This window comes from Rattus norvegicus, chromosome 5, assembly GCF_036323735.1.
Source record: "Rattus norvegicus strain BN/NHsdMcwi chromosome 5, GRCr8, whole genome shotgun sequence".
Classification (NCBI taxonomy): domain Eukaryota; kingdom Metazoa; phylum Chordata; class Mammalia; order Rodentia; family Muridae; genus Rattus; species Rattus norvegicus.
Window position 1 is genome coordinate 155,517,613 of NC_086023.1, and position 25,159 is coordinate 155,542,771.

General features: G+C 45.0%; 1 protein-coding gene and 1 pseudogene across 46 annotated transcripts in view; both read left to right on the top strand.

Annotated features, from left to right (window-relative positions):
- Window positions 1-25,159, top strand: part of Eif4g3 (eukaryotic translation initiation factor 4 gamma, 3) — a 220,817-nt gene that overhangs the window by 36,235 nt on the left and 159,423 nt on the right. For 45 of the 46 annotated variants that reach the window (XR_010066363.1, NM_001401860.1, XM_063287466.1 and 42 more), the window contains one exon: window positions 16,885-16,960. Coding sequence is in view for 41 of the 46 variants with exons in the window: in XM_017593294.3 (XP_017448783.1) it covers window positions 16,885-16,960 (76 nt within the window). In the remaining 5 variants the exon portion in view is untranslated. Of the gene's footprint in view, window positions 1-16,879; window positions 16,961-25,159 lie in introns of those variants that run through there. The other variant, NM_001106693.1, reaches the window with a different exon arrangement.
- LOC102553758 (uncharacterized) lies at window positions 20,218-22,789 on the top strand (annotated as a pseudogene).

The following is a 25,159-nucleotide window of genomic DNA, read 5'->3' on the forward strand; positions in this document are numbered from 1 at the left end:
TAATTTTTTCCCCTTTGCCTAACAGTTGAGAAAAAGATCACTTCAGTTGCATTTGTTTTCATTTACAGAAATGAAAGCTTTGGTTTGGCTAGATTTATGTGATTAATGTTAATCTTACGGAAAGTATTAAATGCCAAGTATGGTGGCTTAACTATTTAGGCAGAAATAAATGTCACTTTTATGCTTCCTTTATGAAAGCCCATCCAGAAAAATTGAAAAGCCAGCACACAGGTCCCAGCAGATCTTTGATGGGATAATTTGAGGTTTCTTCCAGGCTTGCCCCAGTCTCCTGAAGGTCCCTGTCTTGCCTGATGTGCTTCTGGTCTCACCTTAGCTAGGCTGACCCACCATCTGGACCAGGTACGAAGCTGACGTCTCTCTTTTTTTTTTTTTTTTTTTTTCCCGGAGCTGAGGACCGAACCCAGGGCCTTGCGCTTGCTAGGCAAGTGCTCTACCACTGAGCGAAATCCCCAACCCCGAAGCTGACATCTCTTGACAGAGTGGGGGCCTGACTCTGCTTAGGGTCTGTCTTGGTAGGGAGAGTGTGGAGGAGCTGCTGGCATCTGGACAGACAAGGAGTAAAGTGGGACAGCAGAAAGTTTGTGGAGAGACACACAGCCTCTGGGACACACTGTCAGTGACTGCCACGACTCTACAGCACTGATTGGTCTCCATGTCACTCAAGATGTATGGATGTTAAGCCAACTTGCCAGCTCCGAGGTAGCCTGCATGCTGTGATGGCCTTGGCACCGTCCTCAGGCAAACGCTGGTGTGCTTCACCTCTCTCTCAAGTGCTACCCGGTCTAGTCGTACAGGATTAACCCTCCAGTTGGTGTAGTGAGCTGCCCTTTAGTTCCTGTCATCAAGGTTGCATGTTCTGTGGTCTGAGACCAGACTCAGTATTGTCCTTTCAGTGCTTGGGCATCTGTCTTGAGTGAAGGAAACAGTTTTTTGAAAGCTGTGTCCTACACGTAGGATTTGAAAAAAGCTGTCTGTTGGAGGGAATGTGGATGCAGGACATTCAGACCATCTGAAAGCTGTGGACCCAAAGAGTTCTCTGGAGATCTTGCTGGCTAGTGTGCTGTTGTCTGCAGGACCTGATACCCTAGTGAGTACCTTGTCTTTTCCAGGGATCTGTGTGGCAGACTGTAGCTCTACTGTATTCAGAGACCTTTTTATGCAGACAAGTTTATTTTCTACTCTAAACTGTCCAGTGTCCTGTAGTTTGAGTCCTCACTCCGTTTGCACTGTAGTGCCAGTACATGGAAGTCTGGTGCTGGTGCAAATGTTCTGATAGATTTGAGTAGACACTAAAGACCTCTAAACTCCCCCCACCTTTGGTTCTTTGATGAATATACTTTTTTTTTCTTTTCTTTTTTTCAGAGCTGGGCAAGCGCTTTACCACTGAGCTAAATCCCCAACCCGATGAATATATTTTTGAGGCTGAATATTCTTTTTTAAAGATTTATTTATTTATGTGAGTAACGCTGTAGCTGTCTTCAGACACCAGCAGAGGGCATCGGACCCCATTACAGATGGTTCTGAGCCACCATGTGATTGCTGGGAATTGAATTCAGGACCAGTGAGTGCTCTTAACCTCTGAGCCATCTTGCCAGCTCAAGAGACTGAATAGTCTCTAGCATAGGCTATCCTTTGACTGCTGAGGCTGACCTTGAACTTTTGATCCTCCCTCCTCTACTTCTATACTATTTAAGCATTAAGTACCATGCTCAGTTTTGGGGAGTGCTCAGGATCAGAGCCAGGCTTTCATGTCAGGCAAGCACTCAACTGAGTCTCATCCTAGAGAGGTTCACAGTGAGTCCTTCTTTGTCTTGGATGGAGAGTGAACCTAGAGTCCCTGAAGGCTCAGGAAGTGCCCTCTGCCGGAGCCTTGTCCCCATTCTTTCTACTTTCCCTTTTCTTACCTTTCATTCATTAATGGTTTAACTGTGTCATTCAGCCAGGGCTGAACTGTGCTGTTGTCTTGCCTCAGCCTACTGAATAGCTGGGATTGCAGGCCTGCCTGCCCTACCCTGTCTGGCATTATTATTGCTGTTTTTTGTTTGACCCCCTTTTAATCTTCAGTGTCTTGTCGTATGGAAACCTTGGAGTCATTGTGACCTGGGGCAGATAGAAAAATGTTGGAGGTTGGGCTGTCAGATGACTCAGCAGGTAAGAGCTCTGGCTGCTCTTCCAGAGGACAACAGTTCAATTCCCAGCACCCACGTGGTGGCTCATACCTGTCTGTAGCTCCAGTCCCGGGGCATCTGGCACCCTCACAAACACATACATGGAGGCAAAATACCAACACATGGAAAAATGTTAAAGTTGCAGATCCTTTAAGACTAGTGTTGACCAACTATGAGATTCTTCGATAATTTATCATTGAGAGAGGATGGGGAAGATACTGCAGACAGAAGTGGAGAACCCTGACCATTTGCATGGAATAGCAGTTAGCATGGGAATCCTTGTAACTTACTTACTGGTTTGTCGGCTTGTATTTTATTTTATTTTATTTATTGGTGTGGGGTCTCTCTATGGAACCTTAGCTATTCTGAAATTCACACTGTAGACCACGCTGGCCTTGAACTCACAGCTCCACCTGCCTCTGTCTCTGGAGTGCTGAGATAAGAGGCACGTACCCCTGTACACGGCTGTTGATTTTGTACATTCTATTTTGCTTTTGGGTCTGTTTAGAGGTTCAAGGACAATCTGGGAGTACGTTCTTTCTTCCTAGCATGTAGGTTCCAGGGATCGAGCTCAGGCTGTCAGTCTTTGGCAGCAAGTCCCTTTTACCCACCGGGCTGGCTGCCTCTGGAACCCGCTTTTGAACTGAATGGCTTGTGTCGTATTTACTTCCATGTCTCTGTGTGTGCCTGGGTACTTGGTTTGGGCTTGTGTCTGGCCTCTGTCATTGTCCTCATGTGGGCTTGCCCTAAGCTGAAATGACAGCATCATGAGCGGAGCTTTACTGCTGGTCCAGCATAGTTACTCCCAGTTCACAGGCAAATGCAGCCGCAGACCAGCCCCCAGCTGATGTGCTAAACACACTGGAAGGAAATGCTTCACACATTGAAATTGTGTTACTTGCTGACAAGAAACTGTTCGGTATTGTTGGCCTGGACTGTACTAATTGAATCACAGCTGAACCTGAGTTAGTGCGAACTGGGGTAGGAGGAATCTTGTGTCTGACTAGCAGTTGTATATCAGGTGTGTGAAAGTGCAGTAGATGAGATGTTTATTTGGAAAGGACCACGTTTATACTTTCCAGTTAATCTGTGGTATGTGGGAAAGGTCTCTCCACTTTCTCTGACCATGTGCTTTATACACAGTAAACCAACCAAAATCGTTGCATGCTCTGGGTCCCTGGTCTGCTCTGCTCCCCGTGGTATGGAAAGAAACGGCAGTTCAGTACCCTGCTCGGGTAGGAGTTGCAGTTATTCCTTGGTGTCTTGCACATCTGGAGCGTGTGGCGTGTATGCCCTGTGATGGAAGGATCCTGTTAGAAGTTCCTGGAAGATTGTGTTTCTGCTTGTTTCTGGAACATCGGAGTTTATTCTGGAGGAGAGGGGAGTGACAGGATAGTGGCCCTGGGCCTGGCTGGGGAGTGAAGCTTGGGTGATGTAAGTTGAGTCTGTGCTGAGTCTTACTTGCCATATGAGCTAGGGAGAGCTGTGTAGTTGCTAAGCTGGATTGTGGATTTGTTAGCAGCACCTACTGTGTATGCTCTTTAGAGCCTTAGGGGACAAACTTGGGAATGGTGCTTGGAGAGAGTGCTCTCTCCCTCCCTTTACCCAGCATTAGCTCTCGTGTGTGGAGCAGACTGGGTATGTATGTATGTATGTATGTATGTATGCATGCATGCATGTATGTGTCTGTCTGACTGTCTGTCCTATCTATCTATCTATCTATCTATCTATCTATCTATCTATCTATCTATCTGTCTGGTAGCAGTGCACATTCTTACTTGGCTTCAAGTTTTAGGATTGGAGCCCCTTCTTCCCTTGTGCTGTTCGACTCTTAGCTGAGGAGTTGAGTTAGAAGCTATTTGTTGAGCAGATTGTTTGAAACATTGACAATCAGTCCAAGAAGATTTAATGTTACAGTTTGAATTACAAGCATTAAAGACCTTCTCTATTAAAGATGTTACTTTTAGGGCTAGAGAGATGGCTCAGTGGTTAAGAGCATTGGCTCCTCTTCTAGAAATCCTTAGTTCAATTCCCAGCACCCACATGGTGGCTCACAACCATCTGTAATGAGGTCTGATGCCCTCTTCTGGCCTACAGATGCAGATAGAGCATTCTGATACATAAAACAATGTTATTTATAAAGATGCTTTTATTTGTTACGTCTGTGCGTATGGTACGGTTGGAGGACAGGACCGGGCATTGGATCCTGTGGGTCTATAGTTGCAGACCATTGTGAGCTCCCTGGCATGGTGCAGGGATCAAGTGTTCTTAACCAGTGAACCACAGCTCCAGCCTCTAACCCTGTTTTCCCTGTAGTCTGTGGCATGGTTGAATTGAACAGAGAGGGAATAGCAGAGGTTAAGGTTGTCGGATGTGGCTCACGGGGCTTCTGGACAGGTGTGAAGGAAGGAGATACTTCAGGGCCAAGTGCAAGATGCTGGCCATCTTGAGGGGGACATTCAGGACATTCAGCAGATGGACATGCTCTTGTTCAGAACTGTCTGGTTGTAGTTCCAGGTTTGTGACTCCTAGTGTACAGCTGACAGGTAAGCATAGTTTGAGGCAACAGCACTCAAACTAAAAGAATTTCATAGCTGAGCAGTGAGGAAAGCCACTGTTCTTCTCATTGGAGTCTCTGTGTACTGAGGCTGGGCCTTGGAAGTGCCAGCTTAACAGGGCAGTGAAGGAAGCAGTGTGTATGTGCGTGTATGCATGTGTGTTCATGTGTGTATGCTCACACACGCACGCTTGCCACTAGAATCCACTGTAAAGCAGCCTGCGGGGACACCTCTGCTGGCTGAGGGTTGAGGCCTGAGTTCTTTACAAGACTCTGGGAAGGGAAGCGCACTCTTTTCCTATCCAACTTTAGGTTCTACTAGTTCTGTGTTTGAATAGTTCCAAACAATTTAACCAGCATGTGCGCCTGTAAGTTAAGGGAAAGGAATATGTGTTTATATTTGATATCTTTAGACCATACTATAATCTCTGCTTAGTGGCTGCTTTGTGTATAAGGTACCTGTATGGAGCTGTGCTTCCTGTGAACCTGTAACCAGCACTTGGCAGGCTGAAGCTGAAGGGTTTACACTTGAGGTAAACCCGGGTTATGCTATGGGGTCCTGCTTCAAAACAAAACCAGAATAAAATAGTTTAAACATACTTTGAGAACTCCTGCTTGGAATTGCTAAAAGTGTGATTATAAATGCTCCCATTTATTGAATGTCTGCGGTGTGCCAGCCAGCCTAAGACTATCACGTTAAACTAGCCGTGGTAAATGCTCCTGGGATCCCAGCACTTGGGAGTAGATGGAAGCAGGAACGTCAGGAGTTCAAGGAAATCTTAATTTGTAGTAAATTAGAGGCAGTTTGGGCTGAAACTGTCTCAGAAGACACATGTCTATCATTGTACTGTTTATGGTATGCAGGCTTGACAGTGGCTTCGCAGTTTTCTTTCTGGTCTGACTTAAATGTACAGAATTTCTTGGACTTTACGAGTTGGTGAGATTTTCATACAATACTATATAGTTTTAAAGATGGGATTCGCTGTGCTGCTAGCCTAGGGGCTTGTCTAATTCTCTTTATGATGGTGTGATTGCTGGAGCAAAGCAGACCTGAGCAAGCCAGGGAAAGGAAACTGGCTGTTGAAGATTGATAGACTCCAGCTTGTCCAAGGGGACAGAGTCATTGATACAGTATATACTGCCCTTGGTGCCTTCATAGCAATAAGTAGCTGGTGTGATGAACCAGCTAACGCTCAGATACATTACTTGCTTCTTTTACCTTTAAAATACTTTTTAAATGTTAGCTAGGGTCTCTCTATGTAGCCTTCACTAACCTGGAACTTGCTGTGTGGACCAGGCTGGTCTCAAACTTATAGAGATCCTCCTGCTTCTGCCTCTGTCTCCCAAGGACTGGGATGAGTCGCCCCCACCCACCCCATCTTAGAAGCTCTATCCAGCTGTCCTTGTTGTGTTGTTAGAATTGCTAGTGACCTATGGCTCAGGCAGTTCTTCTCCCTTCTAAGCCTCTAGTCATTGGGTATTTTGGGTCATTTTAGAACATCACTAATTTTAGAAGCAGCCTTTAGAGGTTGTTAGGATGTGTATGTGTAGACATTCTCTGCAAGGTACGTGAGCAGCTGAGGAGTGGTGACTCTGGGGATTCAGAAGTTGGGGCAAGTGCCTCCTGCCTCACACCCTTCCTAGAGCTGTCTTACAATGCCCTAGGTAGGACCTGAGCTTTTTCTTCAGTAAGAGTGATCTTAGAAGAACCTTGTGTAGCACAGCGTGTCTGTAGAGCTTAGACAACGTCGTACCTTTAATTGTCTTTGCCTTGTCTTTAAAACACTTTATTTTGAGGCAGGGTTTTATTATGTAGTAAGTTCTGGTTGGCCTGATACTTACTGTGGAGGTGAATGCATTTGTAGGTTCTGAAGCCACAAACATGTGCTTGCAAACTCTGCGTGGTCTTGGCTTTCCACTGTGGCCATCTCAGAAGTTAGCTGTGTGGCCTTGAGGAGGTCACTTCATCTCTCTGCCTTTTTACCCCTTTCCCATGTGTTAGTCATGGCTTTACTCTTCCAAATCTGTGTTGTAATTTTATATCCAGTTTACACCAGAAGATGAAGTCCACTCTTCCTTAACTCTGACAGAAAACTTTGTAATTGCCATGGGTCTAGTGACCTCTAGTAAACTCTAACTAACCCGAACTTGCAACCTGATTTGTAAGTTGGCCATAGGCATTTATAAAATCTAAGGAGAGGGAGCTTGAAAATTTCCATCCGTGAAGACGAACGTGAGACAGACCACCGCTTTGGGGCTTGACCTAACAGTAGAGGGTGAGTCTTTGCTTACAGCCACAAAGGGAGTGCTGTCGCTGTGTTTGCTGCGTGCCACAGTGTGCGCACTAGAAGGGTCCCCCTACTCCTAGTGTGGTGGAAGCGTAGATCCAGTAGTGATCAGAACACATGGTTCCATACCAAGGTTCACTTACTTTTTAAAAGTGATAAGGTAAGCCACTACCCAAAGACTACATGGACTGACCATGGCTCTAACTGCATATGTAGCAGAGGATGGCCTTGTTGGGCACCAATGGAAGGGGAAGCCCTTGGTCCTGCCAAGGTTGGGACCCCCCCTCCCCCCAGTGCAAGGGAATGTGGGGGCGGGTGTAAAGGGGGATGGATGGGGAGGGGAACACCCTTATGGAAGGGGAGGGGATGGGGGCTTATGGACAGGAAACTGGGAAAGGGAATAACATTTGAAATGTAAATAAAGAAATATCCAATAGAAAAAAATAAAAGTGATAAGGTTAGCGGGTGCGGGTGGCGGCAGGTTGTACTGTGCAGCTACAGCCTTGAATACTTCCATTTTGTCAGACAAGTTCCTTTGGGGATGTGGCCTTTGGAAACACCTGGTGCAGATGTTAAGCCTCTACTGTCCTGTCAAGCAAAATTGATGGGATTCTGGGTCACAGATCCCTCACAGAGCTGGATGACAGCACATTCTGTCTCTTCTGAATGAAACGATAAGTGGGAAACAGAAACGCAGCTCCTAGAATTCCAGAGAGTCGGCCGGCCGTGGGAGTCTTTCCTGCTGGTCCCTGAGTAGACACACTCGGGAACTGCCCACTCGCAAAGCTTTTCAGTGTCTGGACCTTCAGCCTAGCTGGAGCGAGGAGATGTCCCCACACACGCTGACCCATCTTCCTCTTCATTTGCCCTCTTTTGTTTTCCTTAAACTATATACTGTGACATTGAAAGGACTTGTGTTCACCAGAAGGACAAAGAGGGCTTTCACGGTGGGGCTCTGAGAGCCAGTGTGTGGGCCTTTGTTGGGCTTGCACTGCCCACTGCATACCACCCCCACCTCATTGTTTGCACTTTGCATCTGTAGCCGAATTTTACCTCTTTAATTAGGGGCTACAGCAGTAAAATAATATTTCTTGAAATAAATGTAAAGTGAAGTTTTTTTCTGTTTTTTAATTGGGTAAGGAACCCTTTTGCATGGATGTGCTACACTGTAAGCTTAGGTCTTACTAAAATCATTTCCTATTATTTAAAACTCAGATATTTTGTTTTTGTGTGGCTGCAACTCTACACTTCATTACTGTGCTTAATATTTACTCATGAAACATAGGAATTGGTCACCGGTGTCAGGTGGTTCAGTTCATTTTTAAATGAACATGCATGAGCACACACACACACACGCAGGTATTCGAGTGCAGTTGTAGTGGAGGCCGGGGGCTTTGGATCCCCCTGAGGCTGGAGTTAAGGTTAATCACACATGGTTGTAAGCTGTCCAGAATGGTCGCTGGGAACTGAACTGAGGTCCCCTGCAAGAAGAGTATAGCCTTTAAATATGAGCCCATCTCTCTGTCCTGGTAGTTCCTGTTTTTATGTTATATCAGAGAATCTCATGTGGCAGACTTATGTTGTTTTTAAATGATTTTTGAGACAGGGTCTTGCTAGATAGTTCAAGTTGGCCTGGACTCAGGATCTGCCTCACCCCTGAGTGCTGGGATGACAGCTGGGTGTCACCAGGCCCAGCTTAAAGACTTCTTGTAAGAGCAGATAGGCAGGGGCAGAGAATGCAGATGAGGCGGGTGTGCTAGTTCATGCCCGTAATTGTAGCCTGGGGTGGCCTGAAGCAGAAGGGCGGACAATCCAGGCTGTGTGCTGACTTTGAAGCCAGTTTAGGCTATGTAACACAACAGGACTCTGTCTTAAAAAACGAAACTAAACTAAATCAAAACACCTAAAAAGACTAAACAAAATGGAATCTGAACCCTGGTGATTTGGCTGGCCCTTACCCTCGGATGGGATTATTATAATAAGAATGCACACGGTGGAAACAGACTGATTGGTAAATGCGGGCCTGAAGCCCAAGGTAAAATTTATGTTGCCATTGGTGGAAGTCTTGGGCCTCATGTTGACTTTTGCTGGACAGAAGCCCAGTTCCTCGATCTCTTAGTTGGGCGAGTGCTTGCTTCTGTGCCTTCTTTCTCTGTGCCAGTTACTGATTCAGTGCCGTCGGCAGTGCACGTGCCTCTTTGGGCCGGGCATTACCATTTCCTATATTTCCCATGAAGATCCACTCAACGTTTCTAGACTCCTGGTGGCAGTCACTGGGAGCAAGCGGAGTAACTGAAGAGCTGCACCTCACGCACTGTAGGTAGCTGGTGTGAAGAAACCTGCTTCCTGAGGCCAGTGTATTGTCAGAGGTTTGATGAATCTGTCTGTTAGTCTGGAATTGATCTGTCCCATTTACCATCTAGGGCTGCCTACACTCTCAGACTCAAGGGTCTGGGGTGTTGGAAGGAGCTGAACTATTGGTTCTGTTCAGTTGCTCAGAGAACACTTGGCAGTAGTGGTTGAGGCCTGTGCTCAGCTACTCTATGCACATTGCTAGAGAGAAGAGGCTCGGCTATCAGAAGAGCGAGGAGTCTTTGTTTCGCTGTTGATTTGAATTGTTTGGTGTAGAGCATGGTTTGGGAAGGCCCCAGGGCTCAGGTGAGGAGGCATGGTGTGGTTGGTTATGGGCCAGACAGAGGCTGCCATAGAGTTGCTGTCCCAGGCACACAGCGGAAAGACCACTCACTGTTGGCGCTTTACTGAACAGCAGGCCAGAGGCCATATCAATTAGTTATTTACTCATGAATGAGTAATCATACTTCATTTCTCAAATGCACAGTGGTTCTCTGTCAGTGAATAAAAACCCTTTTGGATCGTGTTTGATGATCTCATTGGGTGACCATTTTTGAGTTAATGTGGCATGGCACTTTGGCTTCCTGGAACAGTGTGGTTCTGGCCTACTTACTAGGTTTTCCTGGATATAGAGGTGCTTGATTGTGGATGCTCGACCCCAGAGCCCAGGGAAAGCAAATGGTTTTCCTAGGCAGCTTGTCTGCGCTGTGCAGAGACTGCGTCAGAACTGTTTCAGTAGCTGCAGGAAGGGTTTTTCTTTTTGTGGCGTGTGTGTGTGTGTGTGTGTGTGTGTGTGTGTGTGTGTGTGTATGTGTGTGTGTTTTCATTTTACTGGTAGTTTTACTCATTTCACAAATCAAAAGTTGGTAAACCTACACCTTAGGTCCTATTAAGGTCACAGACACAAACTCTGCTGGTAGTGATTATGTGATTTAGCAACGTTTGTTTTCAGGTGAAGCAGTGGAGACAACAAGAAGACATTGGAGTTTTCCCTCAGCCTTCATGTGTGCCATGTGTGGCTGTGAGAGTGAGGGACTGAGGTCAGCCATCTTCCTGGCACACCTCCCCTTAGGTTTTGAGGCAGTCTCTCACCTGACAGCAGTGTGCCCTGGAGCCTCCTGTGCCTGCCCCTTCGTTGCTAGCATTCCACCCCTGCCTCTCCCCACCCCCTTGTACTTGGCTGCTTTGTTGAGGGTCAGGGTTTAGATTTTCATGTATGCGTGGCATTTCTTGAGGCACATCCACCATGATTTTTTGGAGACTGGGTCTGTCTACATAGCCCTGGCTGTTCTGGAAATCATTTTGCTTCCCTTTGAGCGCTGGGATTAAAGGTGTGTGCCCCCACACCCTGCTTGCTCTTTGTTTTTTTGAATTACGGATTTACTGTGTTCCAAGATGGCCTGGAACAATTTATAATCCTCTTGAGGTAGCCTTTTGATTGCTGGGTTTCTGGGTTGTGCCTCCTCACTGAGCTCTCACGATGTCTTTGGTGAAACAGCAAAAGCTGTTAATTTTATTAAACCCTGACTTGTGAATATGTGCAGCCTTTTTAATATTGTATGTGAGAAAGTGGTAGTTATGTATACGGAGTCACTGTTTAACGCTACTCTTACCTAAAAGTACACACACCTGGCCATTGTGGTACACATCTGTAATTCCAGCACTGGCGGGATGGAGGCAGGAGGATTTCGTGTCTAGTCCAGTCTGGGCTACAGGAGTCTATTTGAGCAAACCAAATAACCCCAAATCAAACCAAATCAGTTTCCCACCCCTCCAAAGATGTCCTGTCAGCCATGTAGCTCTCTCTCTGTGTAGATTACAAATTAATGGACTTAACTAAAGTGTTAACTAGAGTAGTTGGGGTTTGCAACTCAAAGTTGGCTTAGTCACAATTATAGAACATTCATCATAGCAATCAGGCTAAGAAATAGCCAATAGGAGCTGGAGTGAGGTGTAAGCGTACACACTGCTGCCACAGAAAGCCTGTGTCTGTTTCCCAGCACCCTGCTCTGTCGGCTCACAAATGCCTGGTCCTCTCTTGGCCTCCAAGGGCTCCCACACATACTTGGCAAGCACTTATAAGTACAAACAAACCTTTTAAAAAAATCTTTAAAAAATTAAAAAGAAATTACTCTTTTGGTTTGTTTTTTTCTTTTAGTTTAAAGAGGCATAAACAGCCTGTGTCTTAGGCTGAGGACAAAGAGCTGTGTGAGAGCTGGCACTAAGCTGATTTGAGAGTGCCTCACATGCTTCATCTGGAAGCTCACCTGCGGAGCAAATGGACACCGCGGCTCTGACACACCAGCTAGGTGTTTAAGGAAAGAGGTGGGCTAAGCAGTGGGTTAGCAAAGTGCCTGCTTAGAGGTTCTGAGGATTGCGGTTCAAGTTCACACGTTGTGTGTACAAGCATTCCCATGAGTGCAGGAGCCCGCAGAGGCCAGAAAAGGATGTCCGATCCTCTCAAGCCTGTTAGAAGTGATTTTGCTCTACCTGATGTGAATGCTGGGAGCTGAACTCAGTTTCTGTGGGAGACCAGTTAGTCCTGAGCCGAATTTCCAGCCTTCTCTCTTGCTTATCTTCTTAGACAAGATCTCTGATGATTCCAAGCTACCCTCTTGCCTCCCTGTCCTGAGCACGGATGGCAGCCACCACACCCAGTGCCTCCGTTTTTGTTTGTTTTTTCTTGTTCCCCTCCCCTCCCTTCCCATTCCCTTTCTTTTTCTTGGTCGGACTTGGAACCTGGCTTGGGCTACATAGATTGATTTTTATTTTACTGGGCTTTGTTTGTGTTTTTTAAATAGAACTATAGTTTTTCCCAGCAACCACATGGTGTCTAACAACCATCTGTAATGAGATCTGATGCCCTCTTCTGGTGTGTCTGAAGACAGTCACAGTGTATATATAATAAGTAAATAAATATTTAAAAAAAAAAAGAGTTATAGTTTTGTTTTAAATAGTCAACGGTATTTTTTTGTTAATTTGCAGAATATAAAAATGAAATCAGCATTTTTATTTGTAGAAACAGGAAGAATGTTTGTCCCAGTGATGTCTCTAGCAATCCTGTGATTAGAGTCATCTGATTAACCAGCAGAGGAACCGAGAGCAGAAGTCCCAAGTGGCTCAGCTTCTCAGGCAGAGCACTAGTGACTCCCTTGAGAACCCCTCTCTCATCTCGAGAATTAGTCCTTCCTGGAAACGCCATGGCAGTCGGCAGCGTGTCTGCTGCAAGAACTGTAGAGCTCAGTGCAAGGAGTTTTATTTCAGCTCAGTGCTCCTTCATTCTGAGAGAGCTGCGAGCTCAGTGGGGACAGTTCTGGAACTTGTTAGGCTTCTGCTTTCTTTTTTTTTTTTTGATTTTTTTATCATACCAGTTATCTTAAATAAGAAGACGGTAGAGTGCATAAATAAAATGGAATATTACTCAACTCTAAAGGAAAAATGAAATCACAAAATTTGCTGGGAAATGCATGGACTTAGAATGTATATTATGCAAGAACACCCAGTCTCAAAAAGAGAAGCATATGTTCTACCTCATATATGGATCCTAGCCTATAATGTATACATGTAGACTGATGGTGAGTGTACGTAGTAAGGAAAATGAGTCCGGGTGTGTTGGATGACAAGGACAGAATGCAGGTAAATGGCACATGGGTTGTGAAAGAGTACTGAGCTGATTCTTTTTCTAGTTTTTACCCTGTCATGAATTGGGGGTGGTGGTTGCTTTTCCTTTGTGATGGATAAGTACATAAAAATGTAGTCTATAGCGAGAGATCCAAAGTGAAGGTCCATAGCTTCAGAATGACCGTTCTAACTGTATAACAGTTCATCAAGATGCATGAACTTTAGATCTGGACAAGTGCTTGTTTAAATGGCTGTGTTAATGTAGCTAGATGATGTCATTTATTTGCAATTCTTTACAATAAAGTGATTTATAAAAGAGAAAGAGATGAAATAGTCTTAAGTCTTTACGTAAGAAATAGAACCAAAACCGTGTCTATGTATGATTGTGCATTTTAAGAGATGAATGCTGACTTTTTTCCTTATTAATAAATTTGTCAAAGACAAAAAAAAATCTCTACAAGAATAAACATCTGCTTATGCCAGACTGTCCTAAGAAAGAGCATAACTGAAGGGAAGTGCACACCATATAAATAGTTTCCCCAGAGCTTCTGAGGTCCTTTGCAGCATTCATCCAGAATAAATGTGCTGAGTAAATGGTGTAAAGACAAGCAGTAAAGGCATGCTAGCATGGAGTATAGACGAGGCATTGCTACAGTTTGGATGTGGTTTGTCTCCTAAAGCCTGATGTTTGAAAGCTTCATCTTCAGTGTAGCACTGAGAAGGGGCCATGGAACCTTGGGGAAAATATAAAATAGGAAGTAATTAGGTGATAAAGCCATGACTGCTCTTGGTAAGGGTTTAATGCAAATCTTACACTAGTGAGTTAGTTTCTGCATGAACAATTGCTATGAAAAATAAAATGCCCTCTTCCCTCCCCAACCTTTTCCTCTTTCCTCCTCTTCTCCTATCCTTCCTTTCTACTCTCCCTTCTTCCTGCTATCTCCCCTTCCCTGCCCTCATAGCACATCTGCCATTGATACTATCCACCCTGAAATGTCTTTTTTCCCTTTTGATCTACCTCATCTCAGTTACATGTCTTTGTGTGTGCATGTATGTGTGTGTACTGTACATTCATGTTCCTGTTCAGGGGTGTGTATATATGTGTTAAAGGTATATTCACATACGGAGGCCAGAAGTCTATGTCAGGTGTCTTCCTTAACTGATTTCCACCCTATTTTTTTAAGAGTAAGTCTCTTATGGAGCCTGGACCTCACTAATTTGGCTAGCCAGAAGGTTCCAGGAATTTTTCTGTCCTTCTGTCTTCATCACTAGGATAACAGGTGGTCATCTTTTGGATATGGGTACTGGAAATCAAATCTCAGGTCCATATGCTTCATCAGCAGACATGTTGTTGAACCATCTCTTCAATCTTCAAACATTTTTCCCATTGGCCGTTCTTAGCTCTTGCCTCTTGCCTTCTACTCACAAGAGCAGGACTGCACAGAATGACCTGAAGGAATAGAGCGAAAAGAGGAGGGAACGTCTTCTTGGCACCCTCATGCCTGACCAGGAAGGGAGTGTGGCAGTCCATGGCCTCTTGGGGAGCAGAGTGGGAGGCTTCCACATGATCACACACTAAAGACAACTCAGAAAAATGAGCTTAATGGTCCTGAAGACCTGGGCATGGCCTTGGGTGTTTTCCTTGTCTGATGGCTCAGAGTTACAAAACTGGAAAAAGTCGGGGCGCATTAACTGCATGACTCCTTCGCTGGGAATGAGGCTGGACAGGCTTCTGTTTTCTACAGGGCATGCTTAGTATAGTGTGTGTTGTATTGTGTGTGTGTGTATGAGTGTGCGTGCGCGCACATGTAGTATGGTGTGTGTATGCATGCATCGTGTGTGTAGTATGTACATATAATAGTGCTGTGTATGTATAGTGTATGGATAGTGTGTGGTGTGTGTGTAGTGTGATGTCTGTATAGTGTACATAATATGTGGTATGTATGTATATATAGTGTGGCATGTGTGGTGGGTTGTTTGTAAAATGTGTATGCATAATGTGTGTTGTGTATAGTGTGTATGTATAGTATACTGTGTGGAAAGCATATACGCCATATGTATGTATGGATTGTGTATGGGTAGATAGGTCTAAATTGTGTGTGCATGCAGTGCATTTGAAGTGCATATGGCTTGTGTGCAGTCTGTGTGTATGTATAGTGTGTGCACACACAGTGGGTGTGGGCTGTCGTGTGGATTGAGTAGCGTGCATGTTGGGTGTGGTTTGGCTGAAGTGGTTCCTTTATGATGGTTGAGCTCCTCCACATGCAGCATTGACAGTGCTCCGTGTGGGGGCTGTGGACGGTGTAGTTAGCTGCTGTATGAGGTTGCCGAAACTGTCTAGAGACCGCTGTAGTCTCTTTAGACTTTTTAATGACTAAAACACAGGGTGTGTTTGTTTTGTTTTTAGTCTTCTGAGCTGGCTGCCTGGATATAAGGAATCTCCTAATGATTCAGCCTTTGGCAACTTAGAGTTGCTCTTTAAAAAACAAGCACAAAACAGCACAGAAAAACAAAAGGCACTTCTTTCCCCTTCATTCTAGTTGTTATTCTTTTAAGATTTATTCACTTCGTATGTATGAGTGTTCTGCTTGTATGTATGTATGCATGCATGTATGTATATGTTTGAATGGATGTTTGTATGCAAACCAGGTCCGTTCCTTTTGCCTGTGGAGGTCAGAGGAAGGAGTTAGCTCCCTGGATGTAGTGATGGTTGAGGGATGTGGGTAACTGGATCCAGACAGTGAGTGTTCTTGATTCCTTGGCCATCTCTCTAGCTTTTGCTCTTTGAAGTAGTCACTGTGTAACCCTGACTGGCCTAAACCCGTTCCGGTGACCTTTGCCTCCTAAATGCTGAGCTTACAGTCGCAAGTACCACGCCTGCTCATAGCTTGTCTTCCCAGCTCTCTCGATGAGTCAGAAAGAAATATTATGCGACAAGTATGATTTTTGTTGAGGGGATTTTTTTTTCATTTGGGGTTTATAATACACTAATTTTAAAGGAATTAACCAGCTGGAATCGGGTCACAGGATTGTTGGATTCTTTTTCTTTTTTTTAATGTGAATGTAGAAAGCATATAACCTGGCCACGTCGCAGCCTCATTTAGAGACAGTACTGTGGCCTTTGTCACTCTCACAGAAGTCAGACTGGAGAAGCAGTTCTCGTCCAGAGAGCCACACTGGCTGGGATGGCTCCTGTCTCCCAGTTTGAAGTTATCTTTTAATGTAATGTCTTCTTTGTGCTCTGAAAAATGTTAAATGATGGCCAGAGCATCTGGTTTTTAAACGGGAAGCTGGTGGGCTGTTATAGAGTAATTATCTCAATTGAAAGATTTATAGAAACAACAACAACATACAGAAAACAAGGGAACAGTCCCGTTCGCCCTGTGTGTGCTTGGAACAAACCGGAACACAGTCCACAGTCTCCAGCTGAGCCTGCGGAGCTCGCTCGGGTGCTGGCGACCTTGCTCTCTTTCTTCCCTGTGTTGCTCGCGCTCTGTAATGGCGGTCGAATCTCAAGATGGCTTTGAGAGCTCCGGCCCTTGTTTTCATTAGCTGTGGGTGTTTATCCTGGGGACCCATTTGGGAGGAATTGAACTAATCACATTAGGAAATCTGAAATCGGGGCTGGGGATTTAGCTCAGTGGTAGAGCGCTTACCTAGGAAGCGCAAGGCCCTGGGTTCGGTCCCCAGCTCCGAAAAAAAAGAACCAAAAAAAAAAAAAAAAAAAAGGAAATCTGAAATCGTTGATGTTCCCCTTTCTCGGGAGGAGTAAGTATGTGGTGCCAAAGGTTGGGTACAAAGTGTGGGTCATTGGCAGAGATTCTCCCACAGCTGAGCACTTCCGTTTGAGTTTTCTTCTCCTTAACTCGCCTTCCAGAATTCCTCGAGGACCGGTGCAACAGCCTCTGGAGGATCGGATCTTCCCTCCCACGGTCTCTGCAGTCTATAGCACGGTAAGCATCCCCAGTGCCTGGCAGGTGTCCACTTGAAAACAGTGCTTGGGGTTCCTGGTGGTATCGGATTGCCATGGGCTTTAGGTAGAGGGTGCAATGAAATTCCAGTGAAATTAGGCGCGTATTATGTGACCAGGTGACCTTTACTCACCATTGAAGTCTAAGGAGGAAAACTGAGGTAAGCATTGTGTTATGGTCCAATGTTCTTCTATGCTGCCCTTTCCTATGTGTATTAAACTTTGGGGACACAGCACATGTGCATACTAGGTGTTCAGGCACTCTACCATGAAGCCAGTTTTTTTTTTAACATTGATCTTAAATTACTTTTTTTCCTTTTTGGTGTTTTGGAGGAAGGTTTCTCTGTATACCCTTAGCTGTCCTAAAACTCACTCTGTAGGCCATAGACCAGGTTGGCCTTGACCTCACTGATTTATGATCCGTTTGCTTCTGTCTCCTGTGTGCCACTACTGCCCAACTATTTTGTAATGTTAATTTATTGTATGTGTATACATGTTGCCTGCATGTATAACTATGCAACTTGTGTGTGCAGTTCCCTTGGAGGTCAGAAGAGGGCACCAGATCTTCCTGGGATTGGAGATACAGATAGTCGTACACTCTGGTGTTGGTGCTGGGAATCCAACCTGGGTCCTCTGGAGAGCAGCCAGGGAGTGTTGTTAACCACTGAGCCTCTCTCCAACCCTCAGATTTTAAATTTTTATTGAATATTTCTTTATTGAAAAAAATACCAAGCGTATCCAGGAACAGTAGAATACCCCTGTAATCCTAGCACTTAGGAGGCAGAAGCCAGCCTTGTTTACAGAGTGAGTTCTGGGTCACCCAGAGCTACATAGAGAAACCCAGTCTCAACAAAAAGAAAAAAGAAATGAATTGGCCCTTCTTAACTGAGTGTTTTTTCCCTTCCCCTCCTTGGTTATGTATAAAATATGCATTGATAATGAGAATTGACTACAAGAGAGTTCAGTTGTGTTGAATGAGGCATTTGTAAGCGAAGGTTCACTTTTCAGTTAGAAGATGCACTTGCGAAAATGATACCTGCTCCAGTGAGCCTGTGTGAGTTAGAGACTTAGTAATAAGCTATCTATTAACAATCCCATTCTACCTGCCATTTATCTTTGTGTTATAATGAAACTTAGAGTCAAATCAGAGAAATGAGTCAATAAATGATTATAACTTAAAAATATTAAGATTCTTAATAGGTTGAGTTCTGATCAGTTTAGTTTTTGGACAGCACTAGAGATTGAGCCCAGGGTCTCAGAAGTGCTAGGCAGTGCCATGCAACTGAAGAGAGTTTGGGTGTTTTGTCCTTAAGAGAATAAAGACTTAACACAGTTTAGGTGTTTGCATTCAGTGCTTTGGTAGAAACAGTAAGACAAATGAGTAGAGATTCTCTTTGAAAAGGCATTTTAGGGGTTAGAAAGCCTGGAATGACTGCATTCTGTGTGGCCAGCACTCTGAGGCTCAGGCAGGACAGACTCTAGTTTCAGGCTAGCTGTACTTGGTGGACACTTGCCTGGCATGCTCACTAGTCTGGATTCAGGCTCCATATTGCCAAGCAAAACAAAAGCAGATGATTTCTAGAAAAAGAGCAGCGGTGGTTGAAGAACTTGCAGTATAGAACCGGTGAGATGGTTATGGGGTTAGTAGAGGGTTCCAAATGCATGGATTCTGGCATGGAGAGATGTTGGACTTGCGACTTCAGATTCCATGGGGAATTATGGGGTGTAGGACAAGAGATTACATGGGGAATTATAGGGCACGTAGAGGTTTTGGAAATGAATCCTGGTATATTGGAATATAAAAAAAGGAGGGCAAAGAGAAACAACTGATTGCCTTTTAAGTTGTCGCTGTAGCTACAGTATGGCAAGTATGGTAATATAGGATTGTGGTGAGCGAGACACAGGAGGGTCTGTGAAGACATTTGTCAGTCGGTGTCTCAGCCAGGTTTCCACTGCTGTGAAGAGATGCCATGACCAAATGTTTTGAGACAGGACTTCTTCGAGTAGCTTTGGCTATCATGGAAATAACTCTGTAGACCAGGCTGCCCTCAAAACTCACAGAGATCCACTTAACCTCTGCCTCCTGAGTGCTTGGATTGAGTGTGTGTGCCACCACATCTGGCCATGGCTCATAAAGGCAAGCATATAAGTGGGGCTGGCTTATAGTTCCAAGGTTCAGTCCGTTATCATCATGGCAGTGTGTAGGCCGGAGTGCAGGCATGGTGCTGGAGAAGCTGAGAGTTCTACATCTGGATCTGTAGGAAGCCAGGAGGAGACTGGATTCCTTACTGGGCAGAGCTCAAGCTTATATGTGACCTCAAAGCTCCACCTCCACATGATATATTTCTAACAGAGCCGCACTTCCTCCAGTAAGATCACACCTCCTAATAGTGCTGCTCCTCCCGGGCCAAGCATTCAAACACTTGTTTATGGTTTATGGGGAACTAACCTGTTGAGAACAGCACCGTGGTACAGACACAAGATGATTGTGTTATCTTTGGGCGTGAGAGCAGTAAATGTTGATAGTGTACTGTAATAAAGGGTGTCTTTAATGTGCTAAGCAAGAGAAAGTCTGTCATTTCTTGGGAGTTTGACTTGAGCAATCCTACAGGTCCTATTAATTGGGGGTCATTCTGAGAAAGATTTGTTGACACAAGTCAACTGTTTGTAAGCAAATATTACTTTGGGATTAAAGCATTAGGTGGTTTTCATTTTTTTGTTATAAAATAACTAAATTTTTATAATATCTGTATTTTAGATGATTTTTATAGAATATCTTTCTGAAAATGAAATTAATGAATCAAAGAACAGGTGTGTTGCCCATATGTGCTTGTAATCCTAACATTAGATTTTGTGTGTGAAAACATGTTATTAGGCTTCCTCATGAATAAGACTTTGATAGTGTACACTCATACTTTGAAGCCAAGTCCATGAAAACCTGAGAGCGATGGGATGACTGATTACAAGGCGGCTCCCCACTGAGACGCTTGTCTGTCACAGAGACACGTGTCTGCTGGTTGTTGCATTTATTTGTCAGTTATCTGACCTTTTTTTTTTTTTTTTTTTTTTTTTTTTTTTTTTTTTTTTGGTTCTTTTTTTCGGAGCTGGGGACCGAACCCAGGGCCTTGAGCTTCCTCGGTAAGCGCTCTACCACTGAGCTAAATCCCCAGCCCCAGTTATCTGACCTTTACTACCTAGAATTACTGTCATCCATTTAACACTTGTGCATTGTAGATCATGTTTCTCCTGGAAGGAGAAGGAACTTCAAGCATTAAAAGCCACCCTTAAGGGGCTGGGGATTTAGCTCAGTGGTAGAGCGCTTACCTAGGAAGCGCAAGGCCCTGGGTTTGGTCCCCAGCTCCGGAAAAAAAAGAACCAAAAAAAAAAAAAAAAAAAAAAAGCCACCCTTAAACATGATAACATGATGTTCTTGCTTGGTGGTGGCGCATGTCTTTCTTTCCAAAAGCGGAGGCCCATGGATCTTCCGAGTTTGAGGCCAGCCAAGGCTTCATATTGAGACATTGTCTCAAAAGTCGAACCCAAAACCGCTGCAGTGACAGGAAGGAACGGGTGCTGTGTTGTGTTGTATCTCTGTGTTTGGTAGTCTGGTTCTTGCTACATTGCCCGAGAGGTCTACTATACTGGATAAAGCAGTCCTTCTGGCTTAGCCTTCCTGTTAGCTGGTGTCTTCTCCAGTTAAAAACGACACTTATGCTAGACTGTCGCTGCCGCCCCGCTTGCCGAGACCCGCCATCCCAGACCCGGACTCCCTTTGGCTCGGCCCGTGGACCCCACGCCCGGCTCGGGCAGTGCGACGGGAGGATGAGCAGCGGGAGGATGAGCAGCGGGTGGCGGAAAGAGGAGCCGCCTCAGCCGCAGCCAACCGGGCCCTCAAGGTGTCCGTGTGGAGCAAGGTGCTGCGGAGCGATGCAGGCTGGGATGACAAGGATGAATTTTTAGATGTGATCTACTGGTTCCGACAGATCATCGCTGTGGTTTTGGGTGTCATTTGGGGCATTTTGCCCTTGCGAGGCTTCTTGGGAATAGCAGGATTCTGCCTGATCAATGCAGGAGTCCTGTATCTCTACTTCAGCAACTACCTACAGATCGACGAGGAAGAGTACAGTGGCACATGGGAGCTCACCAAAGACAGGTTTATGACGTCATTTGCCTTGTTCATGGTCATTTGGATCATCTTTTACACTGCCATCCACCATGACTGATGGCATTTACTCCCGTCTCTTCTGTCCAGTCCAAAGGACCCTTTTATTACAGCACAGATACATGCTTATTGGGGCACTCCTACTATGTGGAACCCAGAAGATCCACGTCTCCTGGACGTAGAATCAGCGTGTTGGGCATCATTGTTTTCCTGCAAGGGTTGTGAAACTTTTCAAAGAACCATCTGCCTTTGGGGAAGCATTTCTGAGTTTGTCCATTGTCAACAATCTGTCCTTGGATACCATCATGTAACAGCTGTTGCCAAGTGGAGCCGCTGTTGAATCTGAGGCGCCTCTGGATCCTGATGAAACATTGTCTTCCTTGGTTCTCCATCAGGTATACAGTTTTAAACCATCACTGCATCTCAAGTCTTCTGAAAACACCATGTGCATGGTCCATGGTATTTACAAGCAGCCATCTACTAAGTTCCATTGTAGGATGTTTTCAGATACTTGAATAAACAAATCTTTAACTGAAAAAAAAATGACACTTATTCGACTTTGGGACAAGGCTTCACTGTGTATCTATCCCTAGCTGGCCAGGAGCTTGCAGTGTAGGCTAGGCTGGACTGGAACTCATTGAGCTCTGCTGGCCTCTGCCTCTGGTGTGCTGGGATTTTTAATGAATTACTTATAAACTTTCTTGTTTGTGAGGAGGGAGCTATGGGACTGAATGCCTTTAGTCTTTAGTCTCCTTTCTCAGCATCAGGATTCTGTATCTGGTCATTATTTTTCTGTAGGTTCTTTTGGCCTACTTCTCTGTTTTCCCCTTTAGCCTTGGCATGAAGTGCCCGTATGCCACATGGATTGAGTTGGTTAAATTCCTTGAAAGGCAATAGTATTCCTGGCCAACTTTTTTTTTTTTTTTTTCTTTTTTTGGAGCTGAGGACCGAACCCAGGGCCTTGCGCTTGCTAGGCAAGCGCTCTACCACTGAGCTAAATCCCCAACCCCCTGGCCAACTTTTAAAAACCACACTCTGTGTTGTTGTGACTTGGAGGAGTCATTTCGGATGGAAGCTGTGTACCAGGTAGGACAGATGCCTTCATATATGCTAGGTTCTTTTGTATTTAGTTATTTTAACTTGGTTTATACAAACTTGTCTTTGAAGTATTTATCAAAGATAAATGTGAGCGATCGGTCTTATTGATGAACCATGGACATTCAGACGAGTACTTGGAGCTGAACCAATGCAGTACAGGACAGAGAGGTGGCAGCTGGGAGGCATGAGTGGCGTGTAGTGTGTTCGTTGCTAGCTTTCTGGAGTGGGAGCTGTGAGGTCAGCTTGCGGTTGCCTACAGTTTTGTCTTTTTCTGTCTGTTAAGCTAGTGTGTGATGTGATTGCAGTCACTTAGTGATTGGATAACAACTGCTGGCAGGGGGACTCTCTTCAGAATGACTGAGACTTTTCCCGGTGATTACTTAGGAGAGACTCCATGTGCAGAGCTCCTCTGTTGATTAGAGAATGACTTTCATGCTGTCAGGGTTTGAGAGATCGGAAGCACTTTGCACTTTATACATCATTTAAGACCTCCTTCTTGTATCCTGTAGTGGATATAATTTAGAAAATCTTGTTTTTACAATTTTTCCTAGCCATTGCATATTAAGTAGACAGGCAGGCCCGTGGCAGTCCTATTGCTGAGGAACCTAAACTTGTTCAGGCAGGTTTTGGAGCATTCAGCCAGGTAGAAGTTGGCTTGACTGTGCAGTCTCCCAACAGAATAACTGTCCGTTGTTTTTAAACCAGTGGAAGCAGTGGTTGGTTTGCAGTTTCCTGAAATGAAGCTGATGTGCAGTGTCCCATGCACATTCTGACTGTGCACATGAGGAGGTGTAGACACACGTGACAACCCGGGAGACTCTTCTGTGAGGGCAGGCAGTTGGCATTCATCCTAAGAAGACCCAGTCTCCCTAAGTAGCCAAGGCTACTGTGGAACCCATAATTCTCCTGCCTCAGCCTCCTGAGCATTAGGAATTCGGGTGTGGCCACGGACCTCTTGTTTCTGTTTTTGATTCAGGGTTTCACTGACTCAAAACTGAACAGGCAGAGAAACAGATCTAGACTGCTAATAATGACTCTTGAGTCCCAAGGTGCAGGGACATGAATAGTTGACAGTGACAGTAGGTCTGGGAGAGGTTTGGTGGAAGAGCGTGCTCTGCCCTGCAATCCTGAGACATGAGTTCGGATCCCCAGTACCCACTGCATGATAGCACACATCTGTAGCCCCAACATTGGTAGCACAAAAAAGTGCATTCTGAGAGTTTCCTGGCCAGCTAGTCCAGCCGAAACAGTGAGCCCCAGGCTCAAATGAGAGACCTTCTCAAAAGACAAGGTAGAAACTGAGAACAGAGCATGTGTTTTTAACCCCAGTACTCAGGAGGCAGAGGCGGTCTGCTCCAGGACAGCCAGAGCTATGTCACATAAAGAGCATTTTTTTTTAAACAACATGGATAGGATATGGTTTTATTTTTTTAAGATTTGTTTTATTTATAGGAGTTCACTGTAGCTGTCAGACACACCACAAGAGGGCATCGGATCCCATTTCAGATGGTTGTGAGCCACCATGTGGTTTCTGGGAATTGAACTCAGGACCTCTGGAAGAGCAGTCGGTGCTCCCAATGGCTGAGCCATCTCAACAGCCCAAGAGCATATCTTAAAAATAAACAAACTAAACAAAAAGTAGAAAGCAAGAAAAAAGCCACCCTACATCAGCTATTGGTTTGTACAAATTCAAACACAGGTTTAGTCCAGGTAATTCAGCACGCAAACCTGTGCATGCATGCACATGGAATGAATAAGAGAGAGGGGAGGGGAGGGGGGGAGAGAAAGAGAGAGAGGGGGAGAGAGAGAGAGGGAGAGAGAAAGAGAGATATGACAGAGAAGGGGAGACAGAGTGGTAGAAAGAGACCCAAGACACCAGGCTGAGACACGAAGGCTACCTTGATTGTAGGCCCGCTTAAGCCACATACACTAAGTTCTAGCTCTGCACTACAGAGGGTACAGATGTGTGCCAGCCTGCACTGGGTATGGGGGATCCAGACTCAGGTCTCAGGATTGCAGGGCAGAGCATGCTCTTCTACCAAACCTCTCCCAGACCTACTGTCACTGTCAAGTACTCATGTCCCCGCACCTTGGAACTCAGAGTCATGATTAGCAGTCTAGATCTGTTTCTCTGCCTGTCTTTGTAACTGCTAATTAATGGCATTTATAAAAGTTTAGATTCTTTATTAATATTTAATGTGGTTTTCTCATTAAATGTTAAATCAGAGACCTAATTACAATATTATTTAATATGTATTTGCTTGGTTTTTCCTCATCAGAAGAAGGATTAACTTGGAGATGTAAAGGAGTGCTCTGCTGGTAAATGCCAGTTAGGCATGGCTTTTAGCTTTCTCAAGAGGAGAAGGAATCTGTGCCGGGCACTTTGCTTTGATAGTATGTTTCTTTTAGCTGTGGAATATTCCACTCCTTGAGCCTTTTAATAAAGTGTCCCAAGAATCATTGCTCAGAAGCAAAGCCACTCTGTGGAGCAGCAGCAGTCAGACAGGTCCTCCAAGTTGCATGACTGAGTGCTGTGGTAAGTGAAGGGGCAGTTAGTTTTAGGGGGGAAGCACAGAAGCAAGGCCGTTATGTGGGGGAATTATCAGCAGTAGGGGTGTGGATGGAGAGACCATCTTTAACTAACTGGGTCCTCGCTTTTATGAGCACACCTTGCTATTGGGACTCTGCCAGCCAAGGTGTGAGCAGGATTAAGGTTCTGTCCATTCTGCTGCCTGTGACTCTAGGTCACAGTTCATGGTGGAGTCCTTGCTTAGTGTCTGGCTTTGAGTTAGGACCTGAGCACTCCAGGCTGAGTATGTATGGAGGCGTGAACTGTTTGTGTGATTGCTCCATTTCCGTATAGAACTTTCTGTAGAAGGGTATTTTACTTCTTTAGTTTTTACAGATTCTAAATATCCACTG